This window comes from Suncus etruscus, chromosome 9 (assembly GCF_024139225.1).
Source record: "Suncus etruscus isolate mSunEtr1 chromosome 9, mSunEtr1.pri.cur, whole genome shotgun sequence".
Lineage (NCBI taxonomy): Eukaryota > Metazoa > Chordata > Mammalia > Eulipotyphla > Soricidae > Suncus > Suncus etruscus.
This window is the reverse complement of record NC_064856.1, coordinates 53,888,320-53,909,783: the sequence shown is the minus strand read 5'-3', so window position 1 is coordinate 53,909,783 and position 21,464 is coordinate 53,888,320. Positions and strand designations below refer to the sequence as shown.

General features: G+C 33.4%; 2 protein-coding genes across 2 annotated transcripts; both read left to right on the top strand.

Moving 5' to 3' along the window:
• Positions 1 to 5,977: 5,977 nt before the first annotated feature.
• On the top strand, positions 5,978 to 6,955 carry LOC126018471 (olfactory receptor 51I2-like). The gene has a single exon (XM_049780606.1). The coding sequence runs from the start codon at positions 5,978 to 5,980 to the stop codon at positions 6,953 to 6,955; it is 978 nt and encodes a 325-aa protein (XP_049636563.1).
• A 12,939-nt stretch (positions 6,956 to 19,894) lies between these two features.
• On the top strand, positions 19,895 to 20,833 carry LOC126018261 (olfactory receptor 52A1). Its single transcript, XM_049780405.1, has one exon. It carries the CDS (start codon positions 19,895 to 19,897, stop codon positions 20,831 to 20,833), a length of 939 nt encoding a protein of 312 aa, XP_049636362.1.
• The last annotated feature ends 631 nt before the right edge of the window (positions 20,834 to 21,464 follow it).

Sequence of the window (21,464 nt, the reverse complement as noted above, 5' to 3'; positions counted from 1 at the left end):
TCTCCAGGTGGGTTCCTGGAAGGAGCGGATGGGGCACCCTGGGTTTTCCCCACTCCCAGGCCGGGCCCGGACACTGGCCTAGGGTGGGGCTTAGGGGGTGGAGTTTGATCTGGTGGGTGGCAGATAGCTGCTCAGCTATACTCAGGCTGTCACTGGAAATTTCATACCAGTCTACATTTTGCAAACCGCGCAGGGGCGCTAGCCCCCGCGTGAACATTTGCTCCTCCCAACCATCAGTACCCCAGATTTACCCTTTTTAACTTCAGTAACACATAGTTCTAATCTCTGACCTAAGACATACAGTAGTTCTAACGAATTCCAGAACTATTTAGAAGGACACAAATTGAACACATATTGAACACATATATCATTTGAATATTTTATGGGTATTTTCTTTAACTGATGTAACTCTATATATATTCTTCTACCATGATGTTTCTATCCACTTTTCATCTTGTCTTTTCTTTGTAAGCTGTTCAGTAAGGATTGTTGTTGGAACTGTCCCTCAGTTTGATGCCTATGATTGAACTATGTCATGGAAATTGCTGGTCTTGTTCCTATTGCCTCCAGATGCACCAATAACGCTTCATGGCATTGATCCTTGTTTGCATAGACACATTAAAATGGGAAAACACCATACATACAGATAAGTTCTTATCTAATAAATCTCAGTACAATGTACCTTACACCCTGATCATTGATATAATGACCTGGCACAGGCCTCAGAAGAATGGGTATCCTCCATTCACGCTGGAACCAGGCAAGCTATCTAAGAAACATCCAAGGTCTTTTATAGCAACAGCTGGAAGCAGTCCTCTACCAGGAAAGACACTACCAAGGGTATGACATCGACCTCCTAAAAAGAGACTTCCGTTTACACTGAGAAGACTTGACAACAACAATGACCTGCTCTACAGGACATGGTTCTCTCTAGTGCCCCTTAAGTGTGAGGTGAAACGAGAGCATGCTCTGCACCATCCTGACTGCAATATGGGATATGCAGACTCTAAGATCTTTAATATAGAAGCATGATACCAACAACAGAGACTATGTGAGGAATGGAGGTGTATTGCCACAACAGACGATGACTTGAATTGGACAAACTAGTTTGCCTGGAGCCTAGAGTCAGTCCTGTGCCAGGAAACTTCAGGGGTAGGGTCTCCTTGTATTTAGACCATAATTTGTCTTTCCATGTCCCTTATGTTTTGGTGGGCCTATGCAAACAAATGCCACTTTAATACCGTTTTTTACTATGTTCCCTTGACTCCAATCCTTAAGAAAAACAACCCACTAAAACTTTTGAGGTTAACTTAAACTAGTAAGCATGTGCATGGAACTAGAGAAATGTACTTTGCCCTCAATGTTTAAGGAGTTACATAAGTCTAATGTCTTTAGATTATATTGTGTGCTGCTAAGTAATAGTATGTACTACAACTGGGGATTTGAGGGACAAAGTAATTGTATTGTACATGGGTTCAGTTTTGTTTTTCTTAATGTTCTTTGGCTGAAAGTTCAAGGCTGGGATATCATCGATGGGAATACCGAGAATTCTGTTTATGGGTGATTGGGCTTCCACTGTAACTTTACCCTGTCCTCTTTCTTTGCATCTTTGTTGTCATAATTAAAATAAAATTTAAAAAAATCTATGTTTCTCTTCCAAATCTATATTTCATATGGTATTGTGCACTTGAAATTTTCTGAGGGCATAGAATTTATGTATTCTTAACATAAAATAGAAAAAAAACATACAGATATAAAGGTATGATTAATTTTATTAATTTTGTAAATATTTCACAGTATATTTTTATGTCAGGTTATCAGGGTATATTTGTCCAATATTTACAATTAAAATGTTGAAGTAAGACTAGTTTGTAATATTGTGTAAGTTTTCAGTGTTTGCTATGCAGTGGTTATTAATTTTACTACAAAATTGGAGAGAAAGACAGTTACATTTACAATAATAATTAGAAAATAAAAAACTATCACATCACAAATTTGTGTACCTTAATTAAATATAAAATATTTATTATAGTTATCTTCACTGTATGCCAAATATTGATGATTGAATTTTATTTTATTTGACAATACTTTAATTGTGATCAGACATAGGCATAATTATGTGTTATTATGTTAATTATGCATATGTGCAAAGCTATGTTAATATTTTAATAGAAATTTTATGTGATTAAGAATGTTGTGAATATTTTACAATGAAATCATCTTCTTTCAATTTCTATGTAGTTAAATATGGTTGTATGATTATATGAATTAAATATGGTTATATTAATGCCAGGTTTTTTTCATAGAATTTATCACTTGACGTTTCTGACATTAATCTTTCAACATTTCCATAATCTTTTCAACTTTGCTATTTGTCACATAAGCATGGCTATTTTAATTTTAATTTATATTTCATTTGCTATTAGTCACGTGGTTAGTTTCTTTGGGGAAATGACTAGTCATGTTTTTAAAATTTGTTATCTTGGTTTTGGGTTAATTGAATTATTTGCCTTTTTGTTATTAAATACTTGTACTTAAGATATATCACTTGCTCTGTAAATATCTTTTCATTTTTCTCATTAATAAAAATTTTTACATAATTAAAATTGATCATATTTGATTTTCTCTATTGTATTAGTTGTGTTCAGTATCATGCATAAGAATTTGTTGTCAGAAGATTTACTTTTATGCTTTTTTCCTACAAAATTTATGGTTTCTATTTTTTTTTTTTGGTTTTTCGGGCCACACCTGTTTGATGCTCAGGGGTTACTCCTGGCTAAGTGCTCAGAAATTGCCCCTTGTTTGGGGGGACCATATGGGATGCCAGAGGATCGAACTGCGGCCCTTCCTTGGCTATCACTTGCAAGGCAGACAACTTACCTCTAGCGCCACCTCTCCGGCCCCATCAATTTCTTTATTTACATCATGATATTATTATTTAATTGAAGGTGTGGAAACTCCAAGCATTGTCCAGGGATTTGTGGGTTACTACTGACACTTGATGAATAGCCAATCTGGCTGGATGATTCAATTTTAGTGTCCAGTGTTGCAGTGATGCTTCTGCCCTATAATACCAGGGACAGCTAGTGACATCTAGAGGTCTTCTGGAGTCTCTAGCATTCTGCCCAGCAAAGCACTGGAGGCAAACTCCAAAAAACAAAAACAAAAACAAAAAAACAACAAACAAACAAAAAACAAAAAAAACCCCACCAAACCAAACCAGATAAAAAAAAGTTTTTTGGGTGTTGTAGTGCATAGTATTATGTGTAGGATAGTACATAGTATAGGACACTTGACTTTCATGTGGCACTAGGATTCCATTCTAGGCATCTCATATGATTCACCTGAGCAAGCCAAGGCCAGGAGTAATCCCTGAACATAGCCAGGCGTGGCCCCCAAACAGAAACAAATGAACAAAAAAACTATTTTTGGAACTAAATAACACAGTGGGTACGGTGCTTTGCTCCACTAAATATAAACGTACAGAAACAATCTCAGAAATGAAGATATAATGAAATAATTTTCATATCAAAGGGCATGATATGGTAAAAATATACCCACACTTAGTAAAAATGTACTATATAACATATGAGAATACAAGATAGTTAAACAGAGAAGAAAATTACACTTAAAACAATATTTATGAATTTGAGGCTAATTAAATTAAGCTTCCAATTACCAAATATCACAGAACAAATTCAAGTTTGGTTAAAAATTATCTTTGTGTCTGTCGTTTTTCTGTTCTTGCTACTTTTATTATAGTATAACTCCATTATACTCCATTTTTATTTTTGATATTTTGTGTGGAATGGCTTCTTAAAAATGAAAAGTATATGTCATGAAAAATAATGTTACTACATAACTATTATATAGTAATAGTTGTGTAAATAGTGAAATGACATGCATTTTATACATAAAGTTAAATAATAGAAATAAAAACTCAAATATTAATAAATACAATCCTGTATTTAAATAATAAACATGATGACATCCTGTTCTGTTTTGTTTTGTTTTATAGGGTCACACCCAGCTACGTGCAGGGGTCCTGGTTCTGTGCCAGAAATTGCTCTTGGCAGGCAGGGGGGACCATATGGGACCATTTGGGGTGCTAGAGATTGAATCCTGTGGGTCACGGTCGACTGCATGCAAGGCAAATGCCCTACCATGTGCTATTGCTTTGGCCCCTGTTCTATATTTAAATTATAATAAATAATTTGGGGTGGTCACACCCAGTAGTGCTCAGGGGTTCCTCCTGACTCTGTGTTCAGAAATCGCTCTGGCAGGCTCGGGGAAACATCTGGGACAATGAGGATCGAACCCAGGTTCATCCTGGGCAGCTGCATGCAAGGCAAATGCCCTACCACTGTGGTATCTGTATGCCCCTCCCCATAATAGACACATTTATGTGATTTAAAAATCACATAAGGTGAAGGTTGCACTGGTGTAGGGTGTGTGTGTGTGTTAAGGTTGCATTGGTGAAGGGGTGGTGTACAAAAATATTTATGTATTTTTGAATCTTTACACACATACACACATCTTGTTATGCCTGTCAATGGAATTGACCATTTTTTCTCTTTCCTAGAGGAACCAGCTGCAATTTCTTGGAATAATTAGATTAATTGCTTCTTATTGGATCCTTTCTCATCCTGCCTTCCCTATCAGTTAGTAAAGCATATATAAGGGGAGGTGGCCACTGTTTCTAGCCGAAAGGATAATGTCTTTATTGATGTGCTTGCTCTTGGTTTCACTTGTGTAAGTATCAGGTATTCTGGATCAGCTGTTATTATGTCTTCTTTAGTATTGGATTATTATACTTGCTTGGAGAAGATAATTATGAATATCATAGCTCTACATCATGTTGGTAGCTTGACATTTTTTTATAATGAGAAAACTTAAATAATTGAATAATGGTACATATTAGGGGCATTTATAGAGATATGCTGTTGCATATTTTAGTCTAGTAGAATAAAATTCAATCCATACTCATTCTATCACCTGAGTCTCAACCTGAATTCCATCTTTTGTCATCTAATTTTCCAAATTGCTATAATATTCTTCATTTGTATATTTTGATATACAAAGTTACTGTCTCTCTAGTATCACCAAAGTGTCAAAGATTCTTGATCACTATAATTAGATCATTTCTAATCCATCTAGCTTTCACACAACCTGTTATTTTCCATATGCATGTTTTACTCCTTACTTTAGCAACTAAAGTTCTGCTAAATATAAAAATGTGTTTGGTGTTCATATAGCCAGATAAATAATCTAATAAGAATATTTAACCCCCATCCTCACATTGAGTTTAAGAGATCTTGATAGCTTTGGTATTGCTCTCAGCTTAGATAAAGCAGAGAAGCTTTCTACGTCTACTGACAAGTAGAGAAGAGCAAACTAGTAAGTGAAAAAAAATTAAGCTTATTTATCAATATGAAAAACATTCCTATTTTCTAATATAAATTAATTTAGTACATTTGTTCATAATATACCATGACACTTGTTAGGATAAATAATTTATTTATGTAAGCTTGCATGTTTTTATAGTATTGATATACAAACTTGCTTGCAGATTGATTAGTAGTTCTTTAAGATCATAAACTTGCATAGTTAGCTGTCTAAAATGATAAGTCTGCAAAGCAACTTACATAAATTCTCTTAATTATTGTCATAATTTTTGATACTCATTCATTTTTACATAAACCACAGAGTGTTACACACCTTTTGTACTTAATTTGCACTTAGCATGACAATTTCTATACTTAGTATCACTTCTATATTATTATGTAACCTCTTTAGAAATACTTTGCAGAGAATCAGATTTTACTTTTGAACACCACAGTTTACAGGTTTTAGAAATAAAAATTTTTATATGGTTTGTAAGAAAATAACTGAAATTTGATAGTCATGTGCTTAGATGTATAATAAATGACAAAAGATTAATATTTTTTACTTTCCATATTATTCATAGTCTGATAGGATGAAATATCACTACAGCATTTTCAATGGTTCCTTTGAGTTCACACCTGCAGTTTTCACTCTTGTTGGCATCCCAGGACTGGAGACAGAGTATACCTGGATATCTGTCCCCTTCTGCCTGATGTACATTGTAATCTTCCTGGGAAATGGCATTATAATTTATGTTATTCGTAATGACTCTGCTTTGCACCAGCCCATGTACTTTTTTCTGGCCATGTTGGCCTTTGTTGAAATTGGTGTTTCTACATCTTCCATTCCCACCGTGCTAGGAATCTTTCTTTTTCACATTAATGAAATCAGTTTTGGTGGTTGTCTACTTCAGATGTTTTCCATGCACTCTTTTACACTCATGGAATCAGGTGTTCTTCTGGCTATGTCTATAGACCGCTTTGTAGCCATCTACAACCCTCTACGCTACACAACCATCCTGAGAATTTCTCGCATCATTGGTATGTGCATCTCCATTGCTGTGAGGAGTGTGACACTTATGTTCCCAATGGTCATTCTTCTAAAACGTCTGCCCTTTTGTGGCCACAACAACCTCAGACACTCTTACTGCCTCCATTCAGATCTGATCAAGTTGCCCTGTGGAGATACCCGACCTAACAGCATTCTGGGTTTATTTGTCATTATGTTCACATTTGGATTGGACATATTACTCATTGTAGTTTCTTATGTGATGATTCTTCGCACAGTAATGAAAATAGCTTCTGGGGCAGGACGATGGAAGACACTCAACACATGTGTATCACACATCTTTGCTGTGCTTGTATACTATGTGCCTCTTATCAGTCTTTCCTTGGTGCATCGCTTTGGGAGAAATTCACCTCGGCTTCTACAGATTTTGATGGCTAATGTCTATCTCTTTTTCCCACCTGTGGTCAATCCCATTGTCTATAGCATAAAAACCAAGGAAATTCGCAATAGCATTGTTCGAATAATGTGTCGAAAGAAAATGATGTCCAATGAAGTGAGATGAAACCTTAACAACATAAAAACTTGAATATTAATGCCTGAGTATTTGGTAAATGGAAAAAAGTCTATTGCCATTTATTGCTTGGGACTGTTATATATTTTAGGAAAAAAGTGCACAAAAATAGCCTAATCTTTTCACCTTAGAATAGAATATTCTTCTCCAAAATTAACTGTAAAAGCATATATTATAGGTAGAGTCCTGGAGAGATAGTGCAAGATAGTTGTTATCTTTCAAAAGACAGGCTCAGTTTGATTTCCAGTGTCTCATATGGTCCTTTAACCATCTAGGAGTGTTCCTGAAACCCAAAGCCATGAGGATCCTGAACACCGCAAGGTGTGGAACCCACATTTTTAAACAAAAGAAAACAGGAAGACTGTTTTCTTTTTCCTGTTAAGAACATCATTTATGAATTGAGTTCTTAAATAATAAATTTATTTGCCAGTTCATTTTCATGGGTTAAGTGGAAACTGGAAAGTTTTGTATGTTCATATAATTTAGTGGTTAATACTTCTAAGTGAAAATTATTATAATGGGGGGCCAGAGAGATAAAATGGAGGTAAGGTGTTTGTCTTGCATACAGAAATATGATGGTTTGAATCCCAGCATCCCATATGGTCCCCCGAGCCTGCCAGGAGTGATTTCTGAGCATAGAGCAAGGAGTAACCCCTGAGGGGCTGCCGGTATGACCAAAAAAAAAAACCAAAAAAAATCTAATTAAAAAAAGAGAAAATTATCATAAAGGGATTTGTATTGCATTATTCTATTTATGTGAATTCTTAAAACTATAAATTAATCCTATAAATCATAACTATTTCTGATGGGTGAAGTGGGTAGAAAATAGGGATGCATGAAGAAATCTCTGAAAAGAAGAAAATGTTCTGCATTGTGTTAGGGACCTGAGAACTACGGTATCAGTTTGCTAAAAATGCTATAGCAAAGGTTTGCACATTCAGCATGTCATTTTTATCTCTAAACTGTTAAGAATAACAACACTCACTGTTTTTACTTCATAGTATATACAGTAAACAAAATTATATAATGTTACTAACCATCAAAGCTGGATGCATTATTTAAAATTAGAAGTTCATATAAAGATGTATCGATAGAACTTCATATAGTAGACTTTATATATGTGTAAAATTTTAAAAATAAAAATTAAAAAATACTGACAAAGTTGTTATTAAATTTTTACTGAAAGTGTGCATGAAATGCTAAAATAGCAACCTGAAACTTAGATTTTTTAAGAACAATGATAGACTGGCGCAATAATTCAGAATAGAAGATGTTTATTTGTCTTGCATTAGGCTGACCTGGGTTGATTCCTAGCACCACATATGGCCTCTAGCCTCTCCAGGAGTGAACCCCCAAACCAACTAATTTTTAAAATTATTTTATTTAAACACCATGGTTACACAATTGTTTCACTCATACAATGTACACCACCCCATCACCAGTGCACATTTCTCACCATCAATGTCCCCAGTTTCCCTCACACCTTTCCTCCTTACCTAACTCTGAATCAGATATTTTACTTCTCTCTCCCTTTCTCCCTTTCTCTTCTTGTCTCTCTTTTCTTTTTGACACTATAGTTTGCACTATTATAATTGAAGGGGTATATAATAAAAGTATGAAAATCTCTTTATCCCCTCTCAGCATCAAGTTTTTGTCCAGAGTGATCAGTTTTAATTATCATTGTTATAGTGGAACTTTCTCTAGCCTAACTACATTGAACACCTTTGTGGCAAGCTTCCTGGTCCTTCTGGCTTTGTCTTTATTGTCTCTGAATTTAATTACCATACCTTACTTTATTGAAATTATTCTATGTCTATATATCTCTCTCTGACTCATTTCACTCAGCATAACAATCTCCACGAATAAGCAAATTTCATAATTTTTCCTATCAGCTGCCTGGAATTCCATTATGTAGCTGTAGCACTGTTTCTTAGCCAGTCATCCATTCTGGGATACTTTTTTTTTTTCATCCAAATTCTGTTCATTGTAAATAGTGTTGCAATGAACATAAGAATGAACAGAGCTCTTCTGTATGGTGTTTTTTTTTTATTCCTAATGTATATCCCTAGGAGTGGTACTGCTGGATCAATTTCTAGTTTTTTGAGGAAAATCCATATTGTTTTACAAAAAGGTCAAGAATAGTTGACCATCCCATAAGCAGGGAATGAGTCCCTTTCTCCTGCATCTGTGCCAGCACTGGTTGTTTTTGGGCTGTGTGATGTGTGCCAGTCTTTGCAGTGTTAGGTAATATTTCACAGTTGTGTTGATTTGCATCTCCCTGATGATTAGTGATGTGTAGCATTCTTCTTTCATGTGCTTTTTGGCCATTTGTATTTTTTCTTTGAGGAAATGTCTATTTCTTCTCTTCATTTTTGGATGATGTTAGATTGTTTTTTCTTGTTAAGCTCTTTCAGTTTCTTGTATATATTAGATATTAACCTTGTCAGATGAGTATTGGGTGAATAGGTTCTTCTATATCATGGGTAGGTTTTATATTCTAAATGTTATTTTCTGGCCCGGAGAGATAGCACAGCGGCGTTTGCCTTGCAAGCAGCCATCCAGGACCAAAGGTGGTTGGTTTAAATCCCGGAGTCCCATATGGTCCCCCGTGCCTGCCAGGAGCTATTTCTGAGCAGATAGCCAGGAGTAACCCCTGAGCACCGCCGGGTGTGGCCCCCCCCCCAAAAATGTTATTTTCTTTGAGGTTCAGTGTCTTCTCAGTTTAATATAGTCACATTTGTTTACCTTTGTTCCATTGCCTTGGATAGAGGTGTTTCATCCTTGAATATAGATTAGGTTCAATGTCATGAAGTGTTCTGTCTACGTTTTCTTTTCTGTACCATATGGTTTAAGGTCTGATATAAAATAATTTTAATTTGAGCATTTGCTTTAGCTCCCAGCCTACAAGCATTATGGCTAAATACCAGCAGGACTGCTGTGGTGCACAGCTTACTTACTCTAAGCTGATGGAATAGTCTACAATAAAATTTTTCTCAAGCTGGTAGAATCTACAATAATATTTTTCCAAGATGGTAATGTGTTTTAGTCAGTTATTTAGTATTGTGTAGGCTATGAATGTGTTTGGTCTTTTAATTACATCTTCCTTCTTTTTACAATAGTTCTTTAGTATAAAATTAAATAGACAATGAGATTATACTTTATCAATTAATAGTTGACTAGCAAGAATCATATCCAAGAGAAAAGAATAACTATTTCTGATTTTTGTTTATGGCAAATGAAACTAATGGCAAAGTATTTACAATATACATATAAAGTTTAAATTGTGCTGACATGTAATGTTTATTCTTTAGCAAAAATACATGTCATACTTGATCTACCCAATTTACTTTTATTGATCATTTTTGCTTAAATATGAAAAGTAGAACTCCTAATACATTGGACTCAGTTCCAACTACTGAGTGTATTTGGGTCTCTGAGTACCAACTCTTTGCAGAATCTTTCTTCCCATCCTCCTATTGAACAACCCTGAAGCCCCTCTTAGTGGTGCCTGACTCAGCAGACCAGCAAGAAACTTTGTGCATGACATTAAAGAGAGATCTGTTTACTTTTTTTTGCATGTAATTGAGCAATTTTAACAGGACCTCTTATTGAAGAGGCTTTCCTTGCTGCACTTTTTATTAATTCACTTTTATAAAATATTAATTTATCACAGAACTATAGATCCATCTCAGAATATTCAAGTCAATTCCATTGATCTGAAGGTCTGTCTTTATTCCAGTACTGTGCTATTTTAATGACTACTGCTTTATAGTGGAGTTTAAAGTTGGGTTAAGTGATGTCTCTTATCTTCTTTTTCCCAAGGTATTTTTTTTAGCTTTTTGTAAATGTTTATTATTCCATATGAATTTCAGAAGAGTGATCTACTTCTTTGAAAACTGTCATGGGTATTTTCATAGGGATAGTAATAAATCTGTAAAAACTTGGGAAATAGTGTCATTTCAATTATGTAATTCTCCCAATCCATGAGCAGTGTATATATTTCCACTTGCTTGTGTCCTCTTTTATTTCTAAAAGCAGTGTTTTGTAATTTTCTGTTAGTTCATTCAGCTCTTTAGATATATTGACTCTGATGTACATGATTTTCTAAAAGACAATTGTGAGTGGGATTATTTTTAATATATTTTTCTTCTCATTCATTATGTTTTGTATCTATGGTTATTTGCCTATGAATTTTGTAGCCTGCCACTTTACTATAAAAGTTTATTTTGGGAGCCGGAGAGATAGCATGGAGGTAAGGCATTTGCCTTTCATACCGAAGGACGGTGGTTCGAATCCCGGCATTCCATATGGTTCCCTGTGCCTACCAGGGGGAGATTTCTGAGCATAGAGCCAGGAGTAACCCTTGAACACTGCCGGGTGTGACCCAAAAACCAAAAAACAAAAAAAAAGTTTATTGTTTCTAGAAGATATCTTGTAAAGTCTTTAAGATTTTCTAAATACAGTATCAAGGCATCTGAAACAGTGAGAGCTTGAATTATTCTTTTGCTATTTGAACTTCTTGGATCTCTTTTTCTTGCCTAATTGCTATGACAAGTACTTCCAGTAATATATTGATTAGAAGGAGTTATGGGGCAAATTTCTTAAAAATAAATTTTATTGTGACAAATGTGATTTGAAAGTCTTTCACAGTTATATTTATGGTACATAGTGACAGTAAATTAGGGCCATTCCCACCACCAGTGTGGTCTTCCCTCCACCATTGTTCTCAGCATGCATTTCATACCCACCCTTACCCCTGGGCTGCTAGTAATGGGTCCCCTTTGTGTAGACTGGGTATCTTGATTCTGTTCTTGTTGACTTTGAGTTTGCTATTTAGGTCTGATCATTTTTTTATTTCCACTCAATGTTCATTCAGCTGTTTGCTCCTGGTGCCATCCACTTTCTCCCCCTCCCTCAATTTATGAAGCAGAACACGATGATACAATTTCTGAGGTTCTATTAGAAAAAAAAGGAATGTAGGAGGAGTTTATCTTGAAGCTATAAATATCAATTTAAAAGAAGAAAGTGAACAACAACAACAAAAAAAACCTAGACCAAATTTAGTAACTACAGAAAGCACAACAGCAACAACAACAACAAAAAAAAACAGCAGCAAGAAAAAAAAAATAAAGGTGGGCTGGTGTGGCACTGTTTTGTATTTATTTAATTTAATTTATTTATTATGCATAGCACAGTATATATTTGGAAAATTAGAAAGGGAATTTCCTTGACCTAAAGATATATAGGGTTTCTCTATTCTTGAAGCATACTGTAATGGGAACAACTACAGGCTCCAAACATGCTCATTATCAAACCTCAAGGTCTTTTTATGGTGCTAGGAAATGTTCTGCTCAGTTGTGGTTGACAAAGAAAGTCCTCTGTAATTAGTGGTCTTGGTATTCGTGCAGGTCATAGGATAAATTTTAGCATATAGTCTTTGTTTATGCTTCTAAAAGTTCTGCTCCTCATGGTTTTTGTAGTCAGTCTTCTGTAATTAGTGATCTTAGTTTTTACACACATACTAGGATGAAGCCTAGGATAGAGTCTTTCGATGGAGCAATTTTTTCTTGTGCCAGATCTTAGAAGAAAGGCTTTTAGTTGGCCCACTGATTATAATGCTTGAAAGGCATTTATAGGAGTTGGCTATGACAATATTGAAAAAAAAGTTCTTTCATTCCAGTCTCTTTTAGAGTTTTAATCATGAATGGGTGCTGGACCTTGTAAAATGCTTTTGCTGAATCTAGTGATATGATAATATAATTTTTGTTTTTCCTTTTATTGCTATGGTATAATATATTGATTGACTTGCATATATGAAATCGTTGCTGTATCCCTAATATGAATTCTACTTGGTTATGATGTATAACCTTATTGATGAGTTATTGAATTCTATTTGATAGAATTTTGTTGAGGATCTTTGCATCTATGTTCTCTCTCTCTCTCTCTCTCTCTCTCTCTCTCTCTCTCTCGTTGTCTTTCTTTGCTTTTGGTATCAGGGTAATGTTTTTAAGGCAAAATTCTTTTCACAATGGAGAGCTGTTGATAGAGAGTAAATGAGCTTTAAAGGCAAGCAATATGAATTTTTCTCTTATCATTGGAGCTAATTATGTGAATTTAAGTTTATTTATTCTGCATCATGCTGCAGTAACAAGTAGATCTCAATTTGGAAGAGCAAAGCAAAATTGTTTTCTCTCATAGTACATAGAGACAATTGTCATATAAAAAGTTGACAGTCACTTACCTTTCTTTTTTCTTTTTTATATATATAATTTTTATTTTGAACATATTGGCTTACATATCTTTCACAATAATATTTTAGGTACATGTTAACATTGAATCAGGGGAATTTCCATCACCAAATTTGTCCTCCCTCCACCCCCGTTCCCACCTTGCATCCCATATCCCCCACTCTCACCCCCTGGTCTGCTAGAATAAGTGGTCCCCTTTGTGTCTAGCTTACTACTTAGTGATCACACATCTGTTTGGTCCTGATACCCTCCCTTGTTTCCCCTCTATTTGAGAGGCAGAACTAGATAGTTCAAGTTATGTGGTTTTGTTTGAAAAAAAGAAAATCAATTAAATGGGGTAAAAATCAAATAAGCCAAAAATGGGTGGAGTCCTTCTAGAGGCTCTCAACCTCAATTTGAGAGAGCAAAGAAAAAAAGGAATTTTCTTTTTGTTTTGTTGTGGTGTTTCAATTCCTTTTCTCCTTTCCTCTCTCAATTTGAGTCACTTATCTTTCAATATGAAGTTCTTATATAAAATTCTGTAAATAAAAAAAACAATATAGACAACAAATAACAAAGTCCTAATAACTCCAACTAATGCCACATCAATCTGTGCATGTGCCTTGGAGCAAAGGAAATTACAAAGCCAAACTTCTATACATATAAACTTATATTTGCATCTGTATCACATATGTATGTATACATTAAAAATGAAAGAACATAAAGCTAAGAATAGTTGTAAATAGTAGCAATATCTAAGACAGTTTTTAAATTTTTTGTTATTTGATTGTTATAAAAATATATAAAATATGAATATAAAGATATTTTTCCTTTTTGGTGCTGGGAGCACACCTGGATTATACTCAGGGGCAACTCCTGATGCACTTGTAGGAGTATATGGGTTACTGGGAATTGGAGCCAGTCAGATGGGGTATTAGAGATAGGACCCAGGTCTGTGGCTTGCAAAACAAAGACCCTACCTAGTGTATTGTCAGCCTCGGAAATTTCTGATTATTATGTAGAATTCAAGCTATAGTTCATGTTATTCATGTTTTACCTCTAGTGTAGTCAACATTAAGCTTTATTTGAAATTGGAAGCACATACATTAATAGCATCAGAATCTTATTTCTTGATTAGTATACTTATGTCTTCAATGTTTATCAAAAGAAAAGAGGCAACTGTTATGTAGAAATTTATTTCACTTAATTACAACATAAAATGCTCTCAGTGACACTCAAGAGAACTTGATGTCAACCTTACATTTATTATTTGAATCAGAAAATTCTAAAAAAAAAAACAAATACAACTTAAATGAACAGAGAAATAAGTTAAAGTACAGAAGACTATGGAGCAGAAGACTCTCTGGAGCAATAGAGTTTGATGAAGATAGAAACAGACAGACTTTAAAGAAAGCGGCAAATATACAGTATTTTTGCTATAGAGATAAAAATCCAAAGAGAACCAATTTTCAAAGACATGTATGCATCCAGAATGTAATATTTTGAACCCCAGTATTGTGTTATTTGGGGTGATATATTATATAAATTTTATATTCTTTAGATAAATAGCAAGAGTAAGTTATTTTTGGAAGACTAATATTAAAACTGCTTTTTTAAGAGTCCATGAACCTTTGTACTGCTATCAGTAGTGTGCTACAGTTCCAGATATCCTTTATTTTAACCAATAATTGGCAAAGCTTGACTTAATATTACAACTATTTTAAGAGTGCATTTACCTTAGTGTGAATTTCATTTTTATTTTCTGATTCCTATTTTTGTCTATGATGTAGAAGCTTTAAAATGTGTTCATGCCCATTGTATCTTTAATTTTTAATAAATAAAGTTTTATTTGAATCACTATGAGATACAGTTACAAAGTTGTTCATAATTGACTTTCAGTAATACAATATGCAACACCTATTCCTTCATCAGAGCTGTCCCCAGTTTCCCCAGATCCTCTTCTCTGCCTGCCTCTGTGGCAGACTTTTCCACCTTTCTCTCTCTCTCCCTTTCTCTATCCTTCTATCTTACTTAATATTCTTTATAGATACTATGGTTTGCGAAAATGTTACTAAAAGGGTATCTTTCATGTAACTTTGTTCTCTTTCAAACCCTAGGTTTTGTCCAGAGTGATCATTTCCATCTGTCCTTGTAATAGTGCCCCTTTTAATGCCCTAACTGCACTTCCTGCTATTTGTTGCAAGCTTCCTAACATGGCCTGGTCCTTCTGGCCCTTGTATTTATTGTCTCTGGATATCATTACTACACTATCTTTTTTTATATTCCACAATTGAGTGTGATAATTCTATTTCTATCCCTCTCCATCAAACTCTCTAATGCATTTTCTTCAGCATAATACTTTCCATAACCATCCATTTAAAGCAAATTTCATGACTTAACATTTCCCAAGAGCTGCATAGAATTCCATTGTGTACAAGTCTCTATCTATTCATCTATTTATTATCTGGCACTTGGGTTATTTTCAGATTCTATCTTTTGTGAATAGTGATGCAATGAATGTAGGAGTGAAAAAGACTTCTCTGGATTGTGATTTTGGGTTACTAGCATATAGTTCTAGGAATTGTATTTCTGGGTCATATGAAAGTTTAATTTCTAGTTCTTTTATTTTTCTTTTTTAAGTAATATCCATATTGTTATCCACAAAGGTTGAATCAGTCAACATTCCCTCAGCAGTGAATGAGAGTTCCATTCTCCTTGCATCTACACCATTATTGGTTTGTCTTGTTCTTTTTATAATTCATATGGAACAATAAACAATAAATAGCAAAAGCAATCCTTGACTAAAATAAGGCATAACTTTTCCCAACTTCAAACTACAAAGCAGTCACTATTAAGATGGCATAGCACTGGAATGAAGACAGATGCTTAGATAATGGAATAGACTTAAATATCCTAAGGCTGATGTTCAAGTATATGCTCAATTAATCTTTGATAAACAGGCAAGAAATATGAATTGGAGCAAGAAAATCCTCTTCAACAAGTGTTTCTGGAAAACTGGTCAAAACCATGCAAAAAAGTGAAGTCTGACTTTTTTTTAATGCCATATGCAAATGTCAAATAAGGCCTCAATTAATTAAAGGCCTCGATATCAGACCTGAAACCATAAAGTGCATAGAGGAAAACATAGGCAGAAATCTCCATGATATAGAAGCCAAAGGCATCTTCAAGGATAAAACACTTCCTACTAAGCAAGTGGAAACAAAGATAAATCTATAGATTATGTTAAGAAACTTTTGTACAAAAAAAAGAAACAGTGACTAGAATACAAAGACAACCCATGGAATAGGAGAAACTTTTCACCCAATATCTATAAGATAAGGGATTAATATCTAAGATATACATGGCACTGGTAGAGCTTAACAAGATAAAACCATCTAGCCCCATCCAAAAATGGAAAGAAGAGATTAACAGACGTTTCCTCAAAGAAGAAATACAGATGGATAAAAATCATATGAAAAAATGCTCCATAGCCCTATTCATCAGGGAGACACAAATCAAAACAATGACATACCATCTCACATTACACAGGTTGGCACACATCAAAATGAACAAGTGCAACTATTCCTTTTTTTATATGTGCAAGTGAAAAAATTTAAATTTTTCTACATAATTTTAGAAACATTTGAAGAAATATTTATTTTTCTCACATTATTATTTTTAATTTACTTTAAACACCATAGCTTACAAAGTTGTTAATAATACAATTGTTTCTGGCATAGTGTTCATTTTTTAAAATTATTTATTTTTCCTCATTATACTATCTTTATTTAAGCACCATGATTACAAACATGTTTGTAGTTGGGTTTAAATTATAGAAAAGAATACTGATTTTTAAAAAATGGAATATTAAACATAGTTTTATATCATATCTACTCTCATTTATATAGAGTAATAATAGTAAAATTGTTTGAAAACAAAAAATTTAGAAAATGATGCTTTTTGTTTTCAAAATTGTTTACCTATACACCTAGGTACAAAATCTATTGTCATATGTTTTATAAAAATTTTATCTGATACATAAATATTGTTATTAAAATTGTTTTGTTTTAACAATTTTACAATTTTAAATAATATTAAAATAGTATTGAAAATATAAGCTCACTTTTATGGAAGAAATTTTAAAAATAATTTGTATATACATATATTCACTATTTATAAAAATTATTTGTTATTTTTATATTGTAACTTTAACATTGTTTTTGAGAATAAATGAACATATATAGACGCTAAATATTGTTTTTTATGATTCGTGAATAAAAGATGTGTGTATACGATTTCTGCAAGTTGTACTAATGATCAGCGATACTTGACTTGTTTGGAGTCAAAAAGTTGTAATTAAGGTTATTTTGTCCCTCTTGGTTTTATCAAGTGATTAAGAAATCTCCCTCCATATTATAACTCCTCTGAGCAATCATTAGGGAACATTACAATTGGTGGTTAATAGCTGTCTTTTCCAATTTGGACAAAATAAATATTTGTTGTGCTCTGTAATAATACAGAATTTGCTTTTGCTTTTGTTGGAGATAAATGCACAACATGATTTTTGATGGACAGAAAAGTGAGTAGAGTACAGAGACAGAGGAAAATTATGAAAGGCAATCATAACAATATATTCATGTTGTCACGTGGATTAAACACCAGATATCAACTTAATAGAGTAAGAAGTAAAAGAAAAGTCACCGCAAGCATAAAACACCAGGAATGAGACTTGTATGTCAAGAGGAGAAAAGTGAGATGACAAAGACAAGTGATGGTTCCATGAGTGTGCTCTTTAGGTATTTGGCAAGACCAAGTATATCTCAAATAACAATTGTAAGTAATTTTTCTTTTTATCAAGTTTACCCAAGAATTTCAATATCAACTTTCTCAATAATTATTCCATCCTACTCAGTCTCTGTGCTTACTTAGCCATCTTGCACTTACAATCTTTTATTTGTAACTGCAGTATTATCTTCACTTATCCTTCCTTTTGTTTGACTAATTTATACACTGTAATAGTTCTTAAATGTTTTAACTCTTCTGCCTTATGTTCAGGCACTAGTCTTTTATTTAGACAACCTCAGTTTGATACACAGCATTATCTATGATTACTGAATTCACCAGTACTGAATGCTTAGCACAGAGTGAAAAACAACTGCAGAGCACCATGGGGCGTGGTACAAACTGCTCCCAACAACAGAAAGACTTTCATTACAATTCTAATTATGTTTCTCTTTCATACACACACACACTCAAACATGCACACACATAAAATCTATTTATATAGCCTTTCTGTCATAAAATGTTTCTGCTTATTTGTTGCTTTAATTTGAGATTTAGCAACATAAATCACATTTGCTATTTGTATTGCTAGCATATTTGTTAACTTAAAGTATTGGCAGGTAATTATGTGTTAGTTAACAACTTGAACATTTATTAATGTAATAAATATTTTTATTTCCACAAAACAAGAGTCATTTCCTAATGTGTGTTTTGAGAATTCTTGCTTGAGATATAATATTAAAATAATTTTTATCAAATAACTTTCATATTGGGCATATATTTTCATTTTTTTTTTTCAGAAAAATCAGAAGCAGCAATTTGAGAAGTGATTCAATTGTTTTCAGTGATTCTGCAACTATCTTCTGAAACATTTTTGCGATCTCAGGATATTCTTTCATCTTTGGTTCTGCTCTATATTTGATTGCTTTTAAGAACTTTGTGTCATTTTTAGCCTTAATTTTCTATTAATTACTTTGTTTGAGTTTACAATATTATAAGTACTTCCTTTATATATAAAGATTAATTAATCTATAATGATCAAATTCTACATCTATGACCTGTTTAAATTAAAGAAGCTTGATTTTTAAAATTTTAATAAATAAAAAGTTCTTTTGAGTTTATACTTTCTGCTAACAATAATTCTGTTCCTACTTTTATTACCATTTGCTTTATATATACCATGTCTTACAAAATTTATCTATTATAAATAATGAATAAATTATGTTAATTCAAAATTTTAATATTAGAAAATAAAAAGTAGTTTTCCTAGAAATATAAATTGTGGTGTCCGTGAGCATATCTTGACAACTCTCTTAATATTGTTTCAAAAGGATATCAAATTTTGTTTAGATGAGGATGTGACAAATAAAATTATTGTATATATGGATAATACTTGTATATAACTATTCTCTCTTATCAGTATCATTATCAAGGATGTATAGAATCTGAGTATTTGTGATTTATACTAAGAATAACAATCCTGAGACATACATATTCCAAATGATTTATAATATAGAGATAATTGAAAACAGAATAATGAACAGTGACTGGAATGTGAATATGAAGATATTTGCTCAGTTTAAAATTCAGTTCTAAATAACTAACCAGTCAAATATTTTTATTCTTCTTAGATAAACAAAGATATCATGCTTTTATCTTAAAATTTTATTGGTTCTATGGATTTTTTATGAGTTTTATGTTCTTATGGTGACAGTTTCTGTGTACCCATCTTGGAAAAATGATATGTCTCAAAATGCCTGTTTTCCCCTCTCTATGAAAGTGAAATATAATGTAATGATGACATTTTACTCAAGATGGAAAGAATAAATATTTGACTGTCAAAAGAAATAAGAAGTGAAAGAGAAAAGTTGGATTGTTGAAAGACATTTTCTGTCTTTGCAGCAAAGTACAAAGGAAAAATATGTCTATTTCAAATGACACTATTTTTATGCCTTCTATCTTGACATTCATGGGAATTCCAGGCCTAGAAACTGAGCAAAGCTGGATTGGAATTCCATTCTGTGCTATTTATCTTGTAGCTATGATTGGAAATTCATTGCTTTTGATCATCATCAAATCAGAGCGCAGTCTCCATGAACCCATGTATATTTTCCTAGGAATGCTTGGAGTCACAGATATGGCACTTGCAACGAGTATTGTGCCTAAGATGCTTGGAATATTCTGGTTTCATGTGGCAGAAATTTACTTTGTTTCTTGTTTACTTCAAATGTGGCTCATTCACACATTTCAAGGTATAGAGTCAGGTATCCTGCTGGCCATGGCCCTGGATCGTTATGTGGCCATCTGCTATCCACTGAGACATACTTCCATCTTCACCCCAAAACTACTAATCCAAATTGGGGTTGCGGTTATACTCAGGCCAGCCATTCTTGTAGCCCCATGTTTAGTACTGATTAAGTGCAGGTTTCAATTTTATCATACAACTGTCATCTCCCATACTTACTGTGAGCACATGGCCATTGTAAAATTGGCTGCAGGAGATACTCGAATCAACAAAATTTATGGCTTGTTTGTAGCCTTTACAGTTGCAGGATTTGACCTCATATTCATCACCTTTTCCTATATACAGGTATTTATTACAGTTTTTCGTTTGCCCCAGAAGGAGGCGAGATGGAAAGCTTTCAATACTTGCATTGCTCACATATGTGTCTTCCTCCAATTCTACCTCCTTGGTTTCTTCTCCTTCTTTACACACAGGATTGGTTCTCATATTCCTCCTTACATCCACATCCTTGTTTCTAGCATTTACTTGTTGGTCCCTCCTTTCCTTAATCCAATTGTTTATGGTGCAAAGACAAAGCAGATTCGTTTATATGTTGTGAAAATGTTGTGTTCCTAAGATCTTTCTTGACTAATACTTAAATTATCTCTGCAAAATTGTAACATTTTTCTAAACAAATAAAACATTAATTTGTTGATATTTAGGATAATTTAATTTGGATTTTATTTAAATTTTAAATATGACTCACCAATTATTGTCTGTGTTTCTAGCCCATATCACTCATAGCAGTTGTCTAATGTGTGAATTTCTCTATTACCTACCCAAACAATATATAAATAGTATACATACTTTTAACAATTTTTATTAATTGCACGACTATATTTTTGCTAAGACTATTTTCCAGAAATATTCCTGAAATTTCTCTTCTCAAGAAATTTAAACAAAGGCAGGCCTCAGTACAGTTTTTAAATTCTCAGTAACATCAGGATTTTAAGTTTTTGATCATCAGAGTCAACTTAAAAAAATCAAATTAAGTACATTTTAATCTAACTAACATCAAAACCCAAAATGTAAAGCATTACTGCAAAGTTTTATATAGATGAGATGGCACCTGAGGTATGATCTGTTCGGGTCATGAACACATTTGTACATCAGTGTATTTAGACCAATGGTGACAAAGGTAGTTCTATTGGGTTGCATGAGCTGATTGTAAAATCTGAGTTTGATTCTTCAGACTCTCTCTGCTTAT